The sequence below is a fragment of the Zerene cesonia genome, chromosome 26 (assembly GCF_012273895.1).
Source record: "Zerene cesonia ecotype Mississippi chromosome 26, Zerene_cesonia_1.1, whole genome shotgun sequence".
NCBI classification, from domain to species: Eukaryota; Metazoa; Arthropoda; class Insecta; order Lepidoptera; family Pieridae; genus Zerene; species Zerene cesonia.
In genome coordinates this window covers 2,462,403-2,476,975 of record NC_052127.1, presented here as the reverse complement: position 1 = coordinate 2,476,975, position 14,573 = coordinate 2,462,403, and the positions used below count along the sequence as shown (strand labels likewise).

At 32.7% G+C, this 14,573-nt stretch overlaps 2 protein-coding genes and 1 long non-coding RNA gene across 6 annotated transcripts in view; 2 read left to right on the top strand and 1 right to left on the bottom strand.

The window, feature by feature from the left end:
- LOC119837189 (A disintegrin and metalloproteinase with thrombospondin motifs 16) overlaps positions 1–14,573 on the bottom strand; it is a 110,618-nt gene that overhangs the window by 3,806 nt on the left and 92,239 nt on the right. For 3 of the 4 annotated variants that reach the window (XM_038362714.1, XM_038362715.1, XM_038362716.1), the window contains 8 exons: positions 11,853–11,988; positions 10,390–10,519; positions 6,405–6,547; positions 5,141–5,196; positions 3,545–3,671; positions 2,966–3,130; positions 2,174–2,290; positions 1,471–1,585 (listed from right to left, as the gene is read on the bottom strand). In XM_038362714.1, the coding sequence (XP_038218642.1) occupies positions 1,471–1,585; positions 2,174–2,290; positions 2,966–3,130; positions 3,545–3,671; positions 5,141–5,196; positions 6,405–6,547; positions 10,390–10,519; positions 11,853–11,988 (989 nt within the window). Of the gene's footprint in view, positions 1–1,470; positions 1,586–2,173; positions 2,291–2,965; positions 3,131–3,544; positions 3,672–5,140; positions 5,197–5,571; positions 5,625–6,404; positions 6,548–10,389; positions 10,520–11,852; positions 11,989–14,573 lie in introns of all 4 variants that reach the window. The other variant, XM_038362713.1, reaches the window with a different exon arrangement.
- Positions 7,135–10,382, top strand: LOC119837191 (homologous-pairing protein 2 homolog). The gene is made up of 3 exons (XM_038362718.1): positions 7,135–7,374; positions 8,208–8,466; positions 9,831–10,382. The coding sequence occupies exons 1-3, from the start codon at positions 7,152–7,154 to the stop codon at positions 9,958–9,960; spliced, it is 612 nt and encodes a 203-aa protein (XP_038218646.1). The 5' UTR covers positions 7,135–7,151; the 3' UTR covers positions 9,961–10,382.
- Positions 8,839–9,789, top strand: LOC119837192. The gene is made up of 2 exons (XR_005288136.1): positions 8,839–9,078; positions 9,176–9,789. It is a non-coding gene; the product is annotated as an uncharacterized LOC119837192 (long non-coding RNA).

The following is a 14,573-nucleotide window of genomic DNA, read 5'->3' as shown; positions in this document are numbered from 1 at the left end:
AATGTTCATGGGCGGTGGTGATCGTTTACCATCAGGCGAACTACCACCTCAGTTGCCCGCTATGACATAAAAACTATTCTATGCAAACATAAATGTCGCAGTTTAATAATCAATAGAACATTTTGCAGCACAGATTCGGTTGTGTATATTTAATTCGCATCATATGTGCAAAGATTAGTTAATAGGTTTATCGTTCAACCTAGACCGCAGCGCTATTCCCATTACGGAAACGGTATTTGACATTGAAATAACAAATACACATAACTTCACGCTTTCTACCATAAAATGTGATAACCGTTACACGAGTATCAGTGAATGTAACCATTACATCATTGTATCGTAACATCTATCGAGTTACGCCTGCATAATCTACAGGAATTGCCTCTTATTATTACTTATTACCATAATATAAAGAGGTATGTGTAACTTTAAATAATTTCCCGGCGGAATGACAGTAATTTCGTGCCTATATTTATTGATTTGCACAGAACTATACGCTTAACATATTATTATGGATAATGGACCACCTATGAAGCGACATTTACATAAATAACCAATGTTATATGTAATAATTTAATTCGTATAACAATCGATAAGCATGTTAATTTGAGATTGTACGTACATAAGTACATATAAAATGTTTCCCATTTTAATACTAGATATGAAATAGTGAAACTATAATTGAAATAACTTAAAAATGACACGTTAGTATTTGATTTATATTTTTTAAATGTTCGTGTAGGCAGATCGAAATATGTAATGTATGATTAATCAGTGATTTAAATAACTCCCTGAATGTAGCCAACTATTCGACTACGAATCCTACTAATCCTACTAATCCTACTAATATTATAAATGCGAAAGTTTGTAAGGATGTGTGTGTTTGTTACTCTTTCACGCAAAAACTACTGAACCGTTTACAATTACATTTGATACGTAGATAGCTGGACAGCTGGAATAACTTATAGGCAACTTTTTATCCCGATATTCCTACGGGATACGGACTTACGCGGATGAAACCGCGAGGCGCAGCTAGATTTCCATAAAGATTTATCTGCAGTCAATTATTAAAAACTGACTAAAATGAAATAGTTAAACTTATTGCCGTGAGTAAAAAAAAAACTTATACATGTTGAAAATCTGTCAGTCACAATCATCGATTGATGATTTATTTTTTATTTGAAAGCTGATCTCATGTGATCCCATGAAAATTTAGTCTAATTCTGACAATTTGTAGGTTGAGGTTTTCGTTATAAATGTTACCTATTTATATATATATGTATATTTATATATTGATGTCATAAAGGGGAAACTTTTGTATTTTTGTATGTTTGTAACGTTTTCACATAAAAACCACTGAACCTTTCTTTCATCATTAGAAAGCTGCTTCACTGATTGGCATAGACTAAATATGCACCACGGGCGAAGCCTCTCACAACTAGTCACCAATTGGAATGGCCTTAAACTCACCTGTCCGTCACCACAGGGCGAGCCCTCCGCGGCGGGTCTGTATGCAACGCAGTAACCGCTTGCAGCGTCGAAGCAGAACAGTTGGGCACAAACCCGCTCGTCTTTGAAACATGCGCTGGAAATGGGTTCGAAATATTGTACTTTCATTTATAGAGATGGTTAATTATGTTCAACTGAAGAGTTTGTTCATTTGAACGCGGTAATCTCGGGAAGTATACAAACATTCTGTTTTAGTTCGATGTGTGTAAGATCCCATACTACTATAGGCTATATAGGCATTTTATAAATAATATAGCAATGGATAGACAGACAAAAGTAACCGTACAATTAACTCTTCATACTGTCTATGGGTTTCGATATCATCTTGCTGAGATTATACAAAATAGTAGGCATCATCTTTTGAAACATATTGTAAAATTCATAGATAATAAATAGATAGCTAGTGTTACTATATACTTTAAAAATATTTGAAACTTTTAATACCATTCGTAATTTCTAAAAAAAGCATATACATTGGGAACATGAATAAATTTTGGAAATAACAATTAGTAATATTTAATTACGTTGTAAACTGTACGATTGATGTATTAATTAATTTTCTAAACCAATGTCGTTATGGATTATCTTTTATTATTGTAAAAACTGTTCATTTTTTTTCCTCGCTAAATACACGAATAAATAAAATAAATCAAACATCACTTGCCTCGTGCCTCTGTCTTTCCGGCACTGCGCGTCTAGTGTGAGCAAACGTCCTGGCAACACTCGCGGCAGGGAGTCGTCCTCATGCGGCGAGTTATACAGACACGTCGCTGTGTCGCCACTGGAAGTTGGAGAACCGTGGTGTTGGAACATGTTTATGGGTAGCGTTTAGTGTGCGAGACTAGCGTTTATTGGGATTGTTAAGATTCGTGTTTTGTGTACGGGAAACAATAGTAAGACTTCTAAGAACAAGGATTTTTTTTTGAGAGGAACGTAAGTACGTAAAATCCTAAAATAAATTGAATACATGTATGTTTAAGGTATGTTTTTGCATACAATAACTAAAGAATGCATTGAAAGTATATTTTTCAAGCTAGTTAAAATTATTCGTTACGATATTTTTTAGAATGTACATTTTTTTTTCTTAACATCACACACCACTTCTATGTTTTTGTTATTGTGGGAGTCGAGCACGCTTCGGCACGCATCGGGGAAGTAACAAACCCCCACAGAAAACCCGCGTGAAATAGTAACATATCACTGTGTTCCGTACGGTGAGTGGGGGAGCCGGAGGCCCGTTTCCTTTTTCTCACCTGTCTCGGTCCATTCCTTCTTTCCAGTCGTTAATCCTTTCCTATTCCCTTACTCCATAAAAGCGCGCAGCGTATTCGCAGAGACACCTTGCATCGCCAGCGCATTTGCAGAACCGCCACGAATGTTCATGAGCAGTGGTAATCGCTTACCTTCAGGCGAACCACCAGCTCAGTTACCTGCTATGATATAAAAAAAATCTTACTTCAAAAAGTGATGGAAACTCTGTACACTGCAAGGAGACCATCTGAAGCCCTTCTCCGTGTGCCTCAAGTCTGACATGATGAAACCGTCCTCCCATCTGCACTTCTCAGCACCGGGGCCTCCAAGGTAGGATGGTGGAGGACTTCCGTCGTGAACTGCTCCAAGTCTGTCACCAAACGCAGGTATAGGTACTATAATGTTGCTTTAGTTATAGCTTTCATCCTTCCTCCGGTTTCTACTGACAGCTTAGTAAGTTTCCACCGACAGCTTAGTAAGCTTCAACCGACAGATTAAAATATGTATATGTTTTAAGTTAAAAACCAGTTTGGAAGCTTTCCGTAATAGTGACCCATTTGAGAAACCTATTTTATGCTATTTATCGAACAAATTTATTGTGATCATCCATGTTCCCTTCTCTTTGCTATATTTTTCTAATACAAATTTTAAACGTAACTAATACGTAAAAACTATTTTACACTTTGTATCGAACTCTTAGAAACATTGAGAATATTCTCACACATCCTTTTATTAGTCTAATTATTAAAGTTTTAAGATTAAAGTGGCATACTAGACTACTTACAAATGTCCAACTTCATGAGCAGCAACGATGATACCAGAGAATCCACCGGTATCTTCAATGATGGCAACGGAATTCACTTTTTCCAACCTCTTGTTTACTACGCATGCGCCGCCAACATATGCGAAACCTAGACAGAAAAATATTAAAACTCTTTGCTAACATTTTGCACGAAAAAAAAAAATAATAAAAAAATCAAAACAGGAAAGGTTTCAAGGTTTGAGGTTGTCTATGACATTTGGTGGGTACTGACGATGACGTGAGGGAGTAACAAACAGTAAAATGAATCGAATTGAAATATGATAATGTACTTACGGAAAGTCGATGATCGATAGATAATAATCTAGTGCTATAAAGCGTAAATCATGCAAGCAATGTGTAGAAAATGTTATATATTAGTACTTTAACCAAAGTATAGAGTTAGGAAATTAAACCCGGTTGCTATAAATAATATAAACATAGTAATTACAAATAACGAACAATATTTAAATATTGGTTTGGAAATATATAGGTATTAGACATTTATAGTTTCTTTTCACGGAAGTCGTTTAGAAGATAAAATAAAATAAATGTCTCTATAGACATTAATAAAAAAGATTCTCGGAACTGTGCAAGAGGTTAGTTAAATTTTGCAAAAAGACCAAATATCTTGATACACATAATTACATTGTTGAATGCATGCTTTAAATTCAATTGGCTGTGTCCTCGCGCAAGTAAGGTAGGGCCAACTGGTCCCTCAATGACCTTACGCAACTTTCATGTTTATGAGAAGATGGACCGGTGCTCTTTTGAAAGGTAAAGCAAGAAGCCAATCATTATGTTGAAATTTTATGGCCGATCTTTACCATGTCAACATGCAAATACGAGTCTTTATAGTCTATGACGAAACTCTACAGTTTTTGTCTATTCGCCTGATTCATTAATGGCTAATTACTGTCATGCAGTTTTTGTTGCCGCGTATTTCCTCATAACAAGATGCGACTTGGTTGTTATGAGTAACTTTAATGATAGCTAGTGATATTAAGCTCAAATACTCAAACTACACGTCTGAAAAGATGACGAAGGTTTTAGGTAAGTGAGAATAGAAATTGGATGCCAATAGTAATGTGAAAATAAAATAATTGAATGGCGTCGTAGTAAAGTCAAGTTGAACGCATGTCTGTTTTTCATTAAATGAGTTATGGTCATGTACAAATGGTATTAATGTCTAAACTACAAGGTCGATAAGTATTTATATACATGAAAATCTATAGTATGATCTAGAAGAGAAAACAACAGAGAGACAATGCTTTACTAGAAATTTAAAACTTCAAACGAATACAATTAGCAGCAATTTTTACCTTCATACATAAACTCATCTGCATTAGCTGTGTAGATGCGTTTACGTACGAAGTCGTAAAAACCGTATCAGTGACGTTTAAAGTTGTAAATTATACATGAAACTTCTAATTAAAAAGATTATTCACAAGGTGCGAATGATCACGGAACTGGATACAAGGTTTGGGACTCAATGTGAATTAACGTGATCGAAAGGTAAGGGACATTGGTGATTTACAGGCGTGCTTGGGATATTTATATTAAATCTTCGCACACGCCTACCTGCTGTCCCTCTATTGCAAGCATCGTTCGCGAATTGTCTCCTGCACATGTCTAGTCTGAAATCCACGCAAATATACAACTCAATAAATTGGCACTTTATATGGATAGCCTTCCACAGTTCGGTTCGTTATAAAGTCGAGCTAATTTCCAATTGGATAGACCTTATCAAATAATAATGTAAGCATAATAATCGTGTACTGTTATGCAAATATTAGCCAACATTCTATACGCGTTCATTTTTAAAACGGTCGCAATTTAAAAAACGTATAGAATGTTGTCTATGGTTGCAAATTTAGCGCCATTACCAAATCCTTAACCTCGGACATTAAAAAAATTATCAAGCCGAATTATGTCACTCTTAAGCTGCTGTTAATGCTGAATATGTCAACACCACACGCCATTTTAAACGCTTCGGTATAAAATTAAATTACCAGCGGTGCCTTTTGTACAGCGACCACCCTTGCGTCGTCGGCACATGTCATACCTGTTGGTAAAATCAGTTTTTGTGTCTTCATTCATCGTTGACGTTGCGACCTCCACCTCACATAATTTATAGTCGACGATATTGAATAACATCGATTAAAGTGACAGTTGACGAGAGAACTTTTGAAACTTTTTTTTTTAATAATGGCGCCAAGTAATTTGTGCTATACTCACCGTATTACCTGTTACATCCACACGGAATCCGGTTTGATATAAAATAACGAAATGACATTAAGTTCGGATATATTATGGTTAGCAAACATATTGTCCTATGACAAAATAATAAAAAAAAGCGAATTAAATTCTAGAATTACACATTTCCCACAAGGTTCATTCGAATCACATGAAAACGGTAAAACTGTTGATAATGAAGCCATTTAAAACATTATAATTGGAAATTATTCATAAAAAGACACTTAAATGCCACGGTTTATTACCAGCAATCTATTATTCGTGTGTTATTAAAGCTTTTATTGAACGCTCAATTATATTAATGTTCAAACTGAACCGTCCATTGTAATAAATTTCCCAATATCTTTATTCTTTAGCCCAGAGAGTTGCGTAAAGAACTTGCACACACGTATCATGTAACAAAACTAATCAATGCTAAAAAAATACAATTAATTAATAATTCTCAACGTCGTACACTGCTATTAATCATTTACGACAATAATTACATATTATTACATCAAAAATCAATCTAATTATTTTAAGATAATCCATAAACAAAAATAAAAGCTTTAATAGTTGTACTTTTTTAACGAATGACAATGAAACTTACTTCGTGATGGCAACTGCAATGTCATATACAGGCAGTCTTCTCTCTCTGAACAGATACTTGCCCATGTCTGTTAATGCGGCGGCTGAGTCAATAGCATCACGGCCAACTCGATTTCTTTCTAGGTACGGTGTTGCATCTCGACCCTGAGAAAACCCCAAAACATGATGTATACGTACCCATAAAATAATAAAGTATGTGGTGAACATAAAAAATGTTGAACATATATCTATTCCTAAGCCGTACCACAGGTAAAATAATACTATGGCCATACGAATGCAAATAATAATAAATCAAAAACTCTAATTAACTGACTGATAGGTTGTTTCATTTCATACCTGTTATATTTATAATTTTTTTAATGATATAAAACCGCAAAGTGTGCTGTCATCATCTCATATATTTTATGACTGTTCCGAACTTCGTTAGGTTATTTTATGGCAATACAATAATTAACGTAATAATAATAAATATATATATATATATATATATATATATATATAAAAATATAGAAGAAATAATTAGAAATAGCTATATACGATAATAATTATTTCAATAACCTTAGAGTTAACGCAAATTGAAGCGACTTGCGTTTGACTGGCTGTACAGAAAATTTTCGTTTCAAAATATGATCAAGGGTGGATAAAAAAAAAAATTACGCGCCTTTTCGCATTCGAAATGTATTTTGGAAGTTGGAAGTGGTAATTTTTATTTACAAGGACGTGTTTATTATTTATAATTAAAAAAAATATGGCGAACGAAGCCGTATTAAAGTATTTGGAAGATACAAACAGACCATATTCGTGTGCCGATGTGACAGTTAATTTGAGAGGCGCGTATACAAAAGGTGTAGTTCAGAAAACGCTGGATGCACTTTCGGAGGCGGGAAAAATAAAATGTAAACTATACGGCAAGCAAAAAGTTTATGCTGCTATTCAACTTGAAGTCGTTGATGGATCTTGTGATATTGAAGGTAAAAATAACATTTAAAATTTATTGCAATAGATTTGTTATCATTTTGGTGTGCATTTACATCCAATAAGCTTGTTACTTGTATCTAAATGTCATTAATTGTAATTATGTAATGTATTTAATAGTAATTGTGTCATTTATATAATTTATAAATTTAAGTGAGATATTATATAATGTAAAAATTGATAGTTAATAATTAATGTTATAGGTGTAAAACCGTTTTAATTATTATTAATAAATAAAATAATAAATTAATATATTTTGCTTTGAATATTAACTAGTTGTATGAATTAACTTATCTACTATATAAAAATAAGTCGGGTTTTCCTTCCTGACGCTATAACTCCAGAACGCACGAACCGATTTCCACGGTTTTGCATTCGTTGGAAAGGTCTTGGGCGTCGTGAGGTTTATAGCAAAGAAAATTCCGGAAAAATTTCAACAGAAAAGCGGGAAAAACGAAGCCATCTGGTGGCGAAACGGAGTTCGCCGAGTTTGCTAGTACCTTATATTCAAATAACATACGATATTATAAGAAATAAAAGATTCAGGTACCTTTGACATAATAGGTATTCATATGTATGGTTTCGACTTCTATTGAAGAATGTATAAAAATATTTAAATTTTTACAGGAATAGCTGTACAATAGTCTATATTTTTATTGTATGAAAATATACCTCCTATGAAAATATATGTACTCAATAAGTAAATGGCAAATAATATATTCTTAGTCATTATTTTCGAATTTGTTTAGGAGTTTTATGATATTCTACGAGACACATTAGAAGTAACATCATCGCATACATTTTACATTCAAATATCGAATTGTTTTAGACTACGACGCACAATTGAAGACTTTGTCCCACCAGTTAGAAGAAAGGAGAAATAATTTAAAAACAGTTGAAATTCGCCTCAAAAATTTACTAACTACACCCACATCAGACGCAGCTAAAAAACAAATTGACGAAATTAATACAAACGTATCGAGAATTGAGAGTAAATTGACAGCGTTACGTGATTCTGTGGAAGTTGTTGGTGCGCAGAAAAAACGTGCTATTTTAAATGAACATGAAAAATATTTACGGGAATACAGGTAATATCACACTCTATCTTTTTAGGCTATAAAAATATAGATACTTTAACGTTTGACCTAGTTTTAAGGAACATGTAAATTAGTATCTACAAAGTAAATTTTAAATAACTATTCTATTAGAGGAAATTGTACTAAGAATTAATTAACCGCTAAGATTTTTAACCTAACATTAACAAAAAAATATTCGAAAATTTTCCTTACATTTATGAGCCCGATAAACGATTATTTAAATGCCGTAATTTCAGATTAAAACAAAGCTTAAATCGTAATTTATTACGAGTTAGAGTCATAAAATTGTTTGTAGGTATTCATTGAATTTATTAATAGTTATTAGATATTATAATCCGCAAAAATAAGCCTACCAAATGGTGATTTTGTTAACCCTTGGCATGCCTGGTAGGGTCTGTCAGACCCATACCAACGCGCGAACCGTTGTAGTTCATTTAAATTTGAATTTCGAGCCTCACCGTTTTTAGTAGCTGGCCGTTACTAACCGCGGAATGCCCTCCACCCGCTTCCTCAGTCCGCGGTGAGCTATCAGCGTAAAAGGACTTGCGTAAAGTGCCTCCGGGTCCCACAGACCCCACCAGGCATACGGCGTGACTTTATTTTGTAAGTATTTATTTTTCTTTTTTCTTATAAATATTGGAATTTGTCCGTTAAATAATATTAGTTTGTACATTACATTATCCTATTTTATTTTTTTCAGTTTAATCATGAATAAACAACTAACAGACCAGAACATAGCAAGTTTATTATTCCAAGAGTTGGATGTTGAAGACGTAGCTGCATTTGATTCAAGTGGAGAAGAGTTTGACAAAGATGATACGTTTGTCCCGCGAAAAAAGATCGGAAAACCCAGTACATTTGTGAGACATGTAGTTGTCACATTTGTCTTGTCTACTCGATTTTTCAATGCGCAAAGTGTTACCGAACCAAAGCTTTACAAAGTGTAAATGAAAGGGATGAAGACTAATTATTTTGTTATTAAGATTAAGTATATGATAGTGCCTCACACTGGATTAAAGTCTGATTATGATTTCAATACTTTTGATACTAATTATATGTTAACAAAGTTATAGTCACGAAATTTTGCTTAAAAATTTTAGTTAAACTTTAATTTCAAATATTTTAATAAAGTTGATTAATTTCTAATATGATTTTTTTACCATCTCTTTTTTGCCCTTTAAACATGCGTCTTGAATCATTAAATCACCTAACATAATAAAATTTATTGAAAAAAATGCTATTTTGAAATCGGGGTCTGAGAGACCCACCAGGCATACAGTGTAACTTATGCCCACCAGGCATGCCAAGGGTTAATATATAAACATGTTAAATATAAAAATTTATTTCTATCTAAGGAAGCGTAAGAGAATCTGTTCGGATATGATAGAAACAGTACTGGACGGTTATCCGAAATCGAAAAAGAATTTTCTGGAAGAGCTCTGCGTAGAAACCGATGAAATGGTGAATTTTAAATTGTCGACCTGATGACATAATGATATATTTATTTTTGTATATTGTGTTTTGTTTTTCTAATATATTAACCTGAAAATTAATAGAGATTATAGAATGGGGACTTGAGCATTTGTATATAAATAATTTTCTGGAAATGTAATTTATAATATCCGCGTAATTATTTCGAATGATTAAATACCTTTTCTTTTTGAAATAACAATTAAATGATATTGTCGTCAAAAGTAGCACTTTTGATAAAAAGTTACGCCTAATACTTTGCTTATAAGTTGCGGTTGCAACTCATAGCTTTTTAATTAAACAAAACAAAGTTTTCTATTAAACAATAAACATAAAAATCATTCTGCCTCCTGGCTGTTTGATAATATACATAGTCTATGTTTTTAAAACACAGTCTGTGGATAAATCTGTCATCAAAAAAAAAAAAAGAAAATAAATACTCACCCGAGATATAATAATGCCGGCAATCGAAATCCGTATCCTTGGCCCTTTCAACAGCTTGTATCTGAGGTCTACGCCGTTCCAAAACGAGACAAAATATCGTTTTATCTGCAAATTGTCACCTCCGTGCAACCTGAGAATGACACGAGAATCTTGAATCTGTGTCTTTATCTATAATCTACAGATTAGAATAATTCGATGTACATCGCTTCTTTATTGAAATACGCAAGAATGAAAGCGAGCAAAAGATACCATGTATTTTAAAATGTAACTTTAATCAACAGATCTAGAATTAGTGTTAGATATTGAAACCCATCGTTAGATCATAAATTCAATACGAGTTTACAAAACAACACAGAATTTCAAATTTGGCAATAAATAAATAAAAAAAATAAATTGCACAAAATACAATATCGCTGTCATAGGTATGACGAGAGATTGATGTTTAAATATTTTTTTATAAATTGTTTTTCCAGTCTCTAGTGAATTTAAATATACTTACACGAATCTACGGGATATTCCATGTTAGGTACGTAAAATACACATAATATATTATATATATTTACAACCCCAAAAATTGCAATTTATAATGTATTGTTATTTTCCTAAACGCTTTTATACGAAAGATCATTACGCGTGGATCCAGCTTTAAGTAAATAATAGCTCGAAATCTCATTTATTAATTTATTTATATGAGATCCAATACTATAAAAATAGCCTTTAAATCTTAATGCATTTTCAATCAAAACGACTCTATTATTCATTCACCATGCCCATTCATTGTTTTTTGAAATTCGATATAAAACATAATATTTTATTCAATACGTTTTTTCATATCGCTTGTGATTCGCGAATGTTTTTTTTTATTATATTATCAGAAACAAAGAAACGACGGCGATTAGGTTTCCCCCTAATTAAAAATTATTTTCGTAAATGTCAGCAGTTTTGTATCACCGTGGTTAGGTCATTTAAATTATTATATATGCGATCTCTCGCATATATAAAGAGTCTAACATATAAAGAGTCAGGTTGTGCACCGTGGTTTTACTCGTCAAAAGGTTAAAAGTTGGTTACGAACGACACTGCGGCTACGTGTAGGTACAGCAGGTTGTTTGGGAGAGATAGCTGCTTAAGCGATAAAACCGCTTATCTCTTATGTCTTTTGATTCAGATATTTTTTTTATTTTATAATACTTTTTCTATATAATTTTGAGTAGAATAAACAGAAATGATTTGACGTATAAAGAATGCGATACTAATTGCATACGATGATTAAATATGAGCTTGATAGTTAACTAATTAGTAAACAAGGTATTTTCGTTATTTACCATTATTTTTATGTTAGTCTTATATTCTGCTTAACAAATACTTTTCATTACCTAAGTACCTACTTTATCTAATAAAATCTTAAAAAATTCATACAAAACGTTACTGAAACACAAACGCCAACACAATTCCCACATTACCTGTATCCATCATAATCAACAATCACTAGTATTTCCGGATATATGACGTAAGGCGCCTCCCGTTTCTGCCGGCTGTGTCCCTCCGCGGATCGCCTGCGCCGATACCGCTTGCCAATGTGGTCCGGCTCCATGAATGCTGTAAATATACCTCTATTAAATACTCTCAAAGAAAATATTTATTTAAACACGCACAGCACACAACAAATAAGTATAAACATACTAAAATCTATTAGTATAGTCGCGTATTAAATATTTAGTCTGTAGAAATTTTATTAGATAAAGCGCTACATTATAGGTTGTATCTTTGCTGAGGGAACAAATAAGGAGTCGAAAATATAATTATTAAGACCTGTAGGAAAAGTTTCCTCAAATCTTTATAATCGCAAAATTGCATCGATCGTATTAATTTTATATTATTCAAACAATGACTACCGATAGAGTTATGACAGAAAGCTTTAACTTCAGATAAAAATGTAATTTATTTAAAAGTACAACGAATATGGTTATGAGTAGAAGAACAGCGTTATGGTAAGGGTGTGTAGAAAATGATGACTGATGATTTATTGCCATTGAACTTCGAAATCATTAACTAGTAGCCGCTCGTCCGGACTCCAATCGGGTTGACCCGGGATGAAAACTGAATAAAATATGGCCTGTGATACTCAATAAACTTGCATCTTTATAACTCCAGGTAAAAAAATTTTGAAATCAGTCCACTAGAATTTGTGTGAAACATCATCAAACATCTCAAGCATACAAACAATAACACAAATATTTCCACTTTTTTTCCACAACACACACCCAAAATAAATGAATCGATCCAATAAGCGTGAACACGTGTGCAGGTGAGCGCAAAAAGAATTCGCTTCGCCCAAGTGGGTATCTGTCACATTAACGTTTGACATTTGCCACCAAAGAGGTTATGACTTATCGACCCTCCTTAAACAACCTATCATATAATAAAACAGTCAATGGATATAAAGGTTTAGGAATATATTTAAAGTAATAAAACGCGACAAAATACAATTTGAACAGGTTATCGTGGATCGCGATACGCAGCCATAAATAATACTTTACCAACTGGCGCCGTTCGTAAATGCCACAAAAGATTTGCGTCAAAACAAAAATAGTTGTAATTTATTTGAGTATCGTGATATAATACCGCCCATCAACTTGAATAATACACGATTTTAGGGTAGTCTTAAGAATTGTTATCTTTCCATCAAAACACTAACCGCCGCGGGCTTATTGCAGCTGTATAACTCTGTAATATTCAATTGGTAGAGACCTACACCCAAATATGCTATATTGAATTTAATTATTATTTTAAAATATACCTCATTACAGTCGTTAATTACAACAAAATACTGCGCTTATACACACACATTATTTTACTAAGCCATGATAAAGAAAACAATTTCTATGCTGTCATGAATTTATAATCGAGACATGATTGTGTATTTTGAGCTATGTGCATCAAAAGAAGGCTAAGTATCATTCAATCAAGTAATTAAAGTATCAAGTATATTAAATAGTACTAACATGTAAACAATTGTTTTCTATCGAAAAATCACCGTGGATGCGAGGCCTTAGGGGTGGGGTTCAAATTCTAAAATCTAAAATTTGGTCCCACCAAATGATTGTTACTATCACAAAAAGTCGCTACTAATCGGTTGGAAACCGATAGACGTTATAGAGAAACAAACAAAATAACTAAAAATAATACAGTCAAAATGAGAACGGGAGCCTTATAGGAACGTTGGTTAAAAAGTATCTTTATTCTTTTACCGAAAAAAAAAAAACACATTAAAACATGGTTCCGCTACCTGCGTCAGACTATCATAAAAGAATGGGTGATATTGAAAAATATTACCTAGTTATTAATATGATATTTTTAAATTTATCTGTATTAAAATTCTTGTTAATAAAATTATCATCAATGGTCGATCGTAATAAATATATATTCTATTCACACACTAATGAATATTTGAATAGTAATTATTTGGAAAGCCAGTCACGCGGTTATGGCACGTGTTTTAATATGAAGGTTCTATATGTTTATTTTTTTTTCATTACCTTACAGCAACCCTTACCTGTAAAACTAAAAAGATTAAATTTTATATTTTCGAAAATATCATATTTCATGATGAGAATACATTTTTTTTTAAATTTTTGCTTTTCAAATTAACTTTTTTTATAACATTTAGCATCGTTAAGACGTTCAACTTAGACAATTAAATATTATAAAGAGAACGATCTCTTGTTTGCTACGATTTACTCGAAAATCACTAAATAGATTTAAAAAATTACTATTTACCTAGTAATCTATTTTATATCTTGAGTCAATCCGGACTAAGCCGAAGCAACGGCTTATTAACTTATAAATTTTTGATTTGGCAACACTACAAAGTTTATTTATGCCTCTATCGTGTCATCTATTAAAAAAAAAACAGCTTAAAATGTTAATGAAAATGGACGATATGCGCTAACAATGAGTGGAGATTTTTTTTTCATTTAAAATTCTGAATTAATCAAGTCGGTTTTCCCCTGCGCGTTCTATAATTATGGATTATTGAGTTAATATTTTGATCACGTCCAGTGAATGTATAATGAAGATGACGTAATATCGCGATGACCTTATGACCTCTCTGTAACCGGTCACTGTGAGATAGGTTTCGTTTAAATTTCACTGTTTCGTCGAATAACAATTCTATTATTAAC

Excerpts from the sequence above, each read along its gene's own strand:
- LOC119837191 (XM_038362718.1), top strand. The coding sequence starts at position 7,152 with ATGGCGAACGAAGCCGTATTAAAGTATTTGGAAGATACAAACAGACCA. Across the intron at positions 7,375-8,207 it reads TGGATCTTGTGATATTGAAG|ACTACGACGCACAATTGAAG; the intron begins GTAAAAATAACA and ends GAATTGTTTTAG. Across the intron at positions 8,467-9,830 it reads AAATATTTACGGGAATACAG|GAAGCGTAAGAGAATCTGTT; the intron begins GTAATATCACAC and ends TTTCTATCTAAG.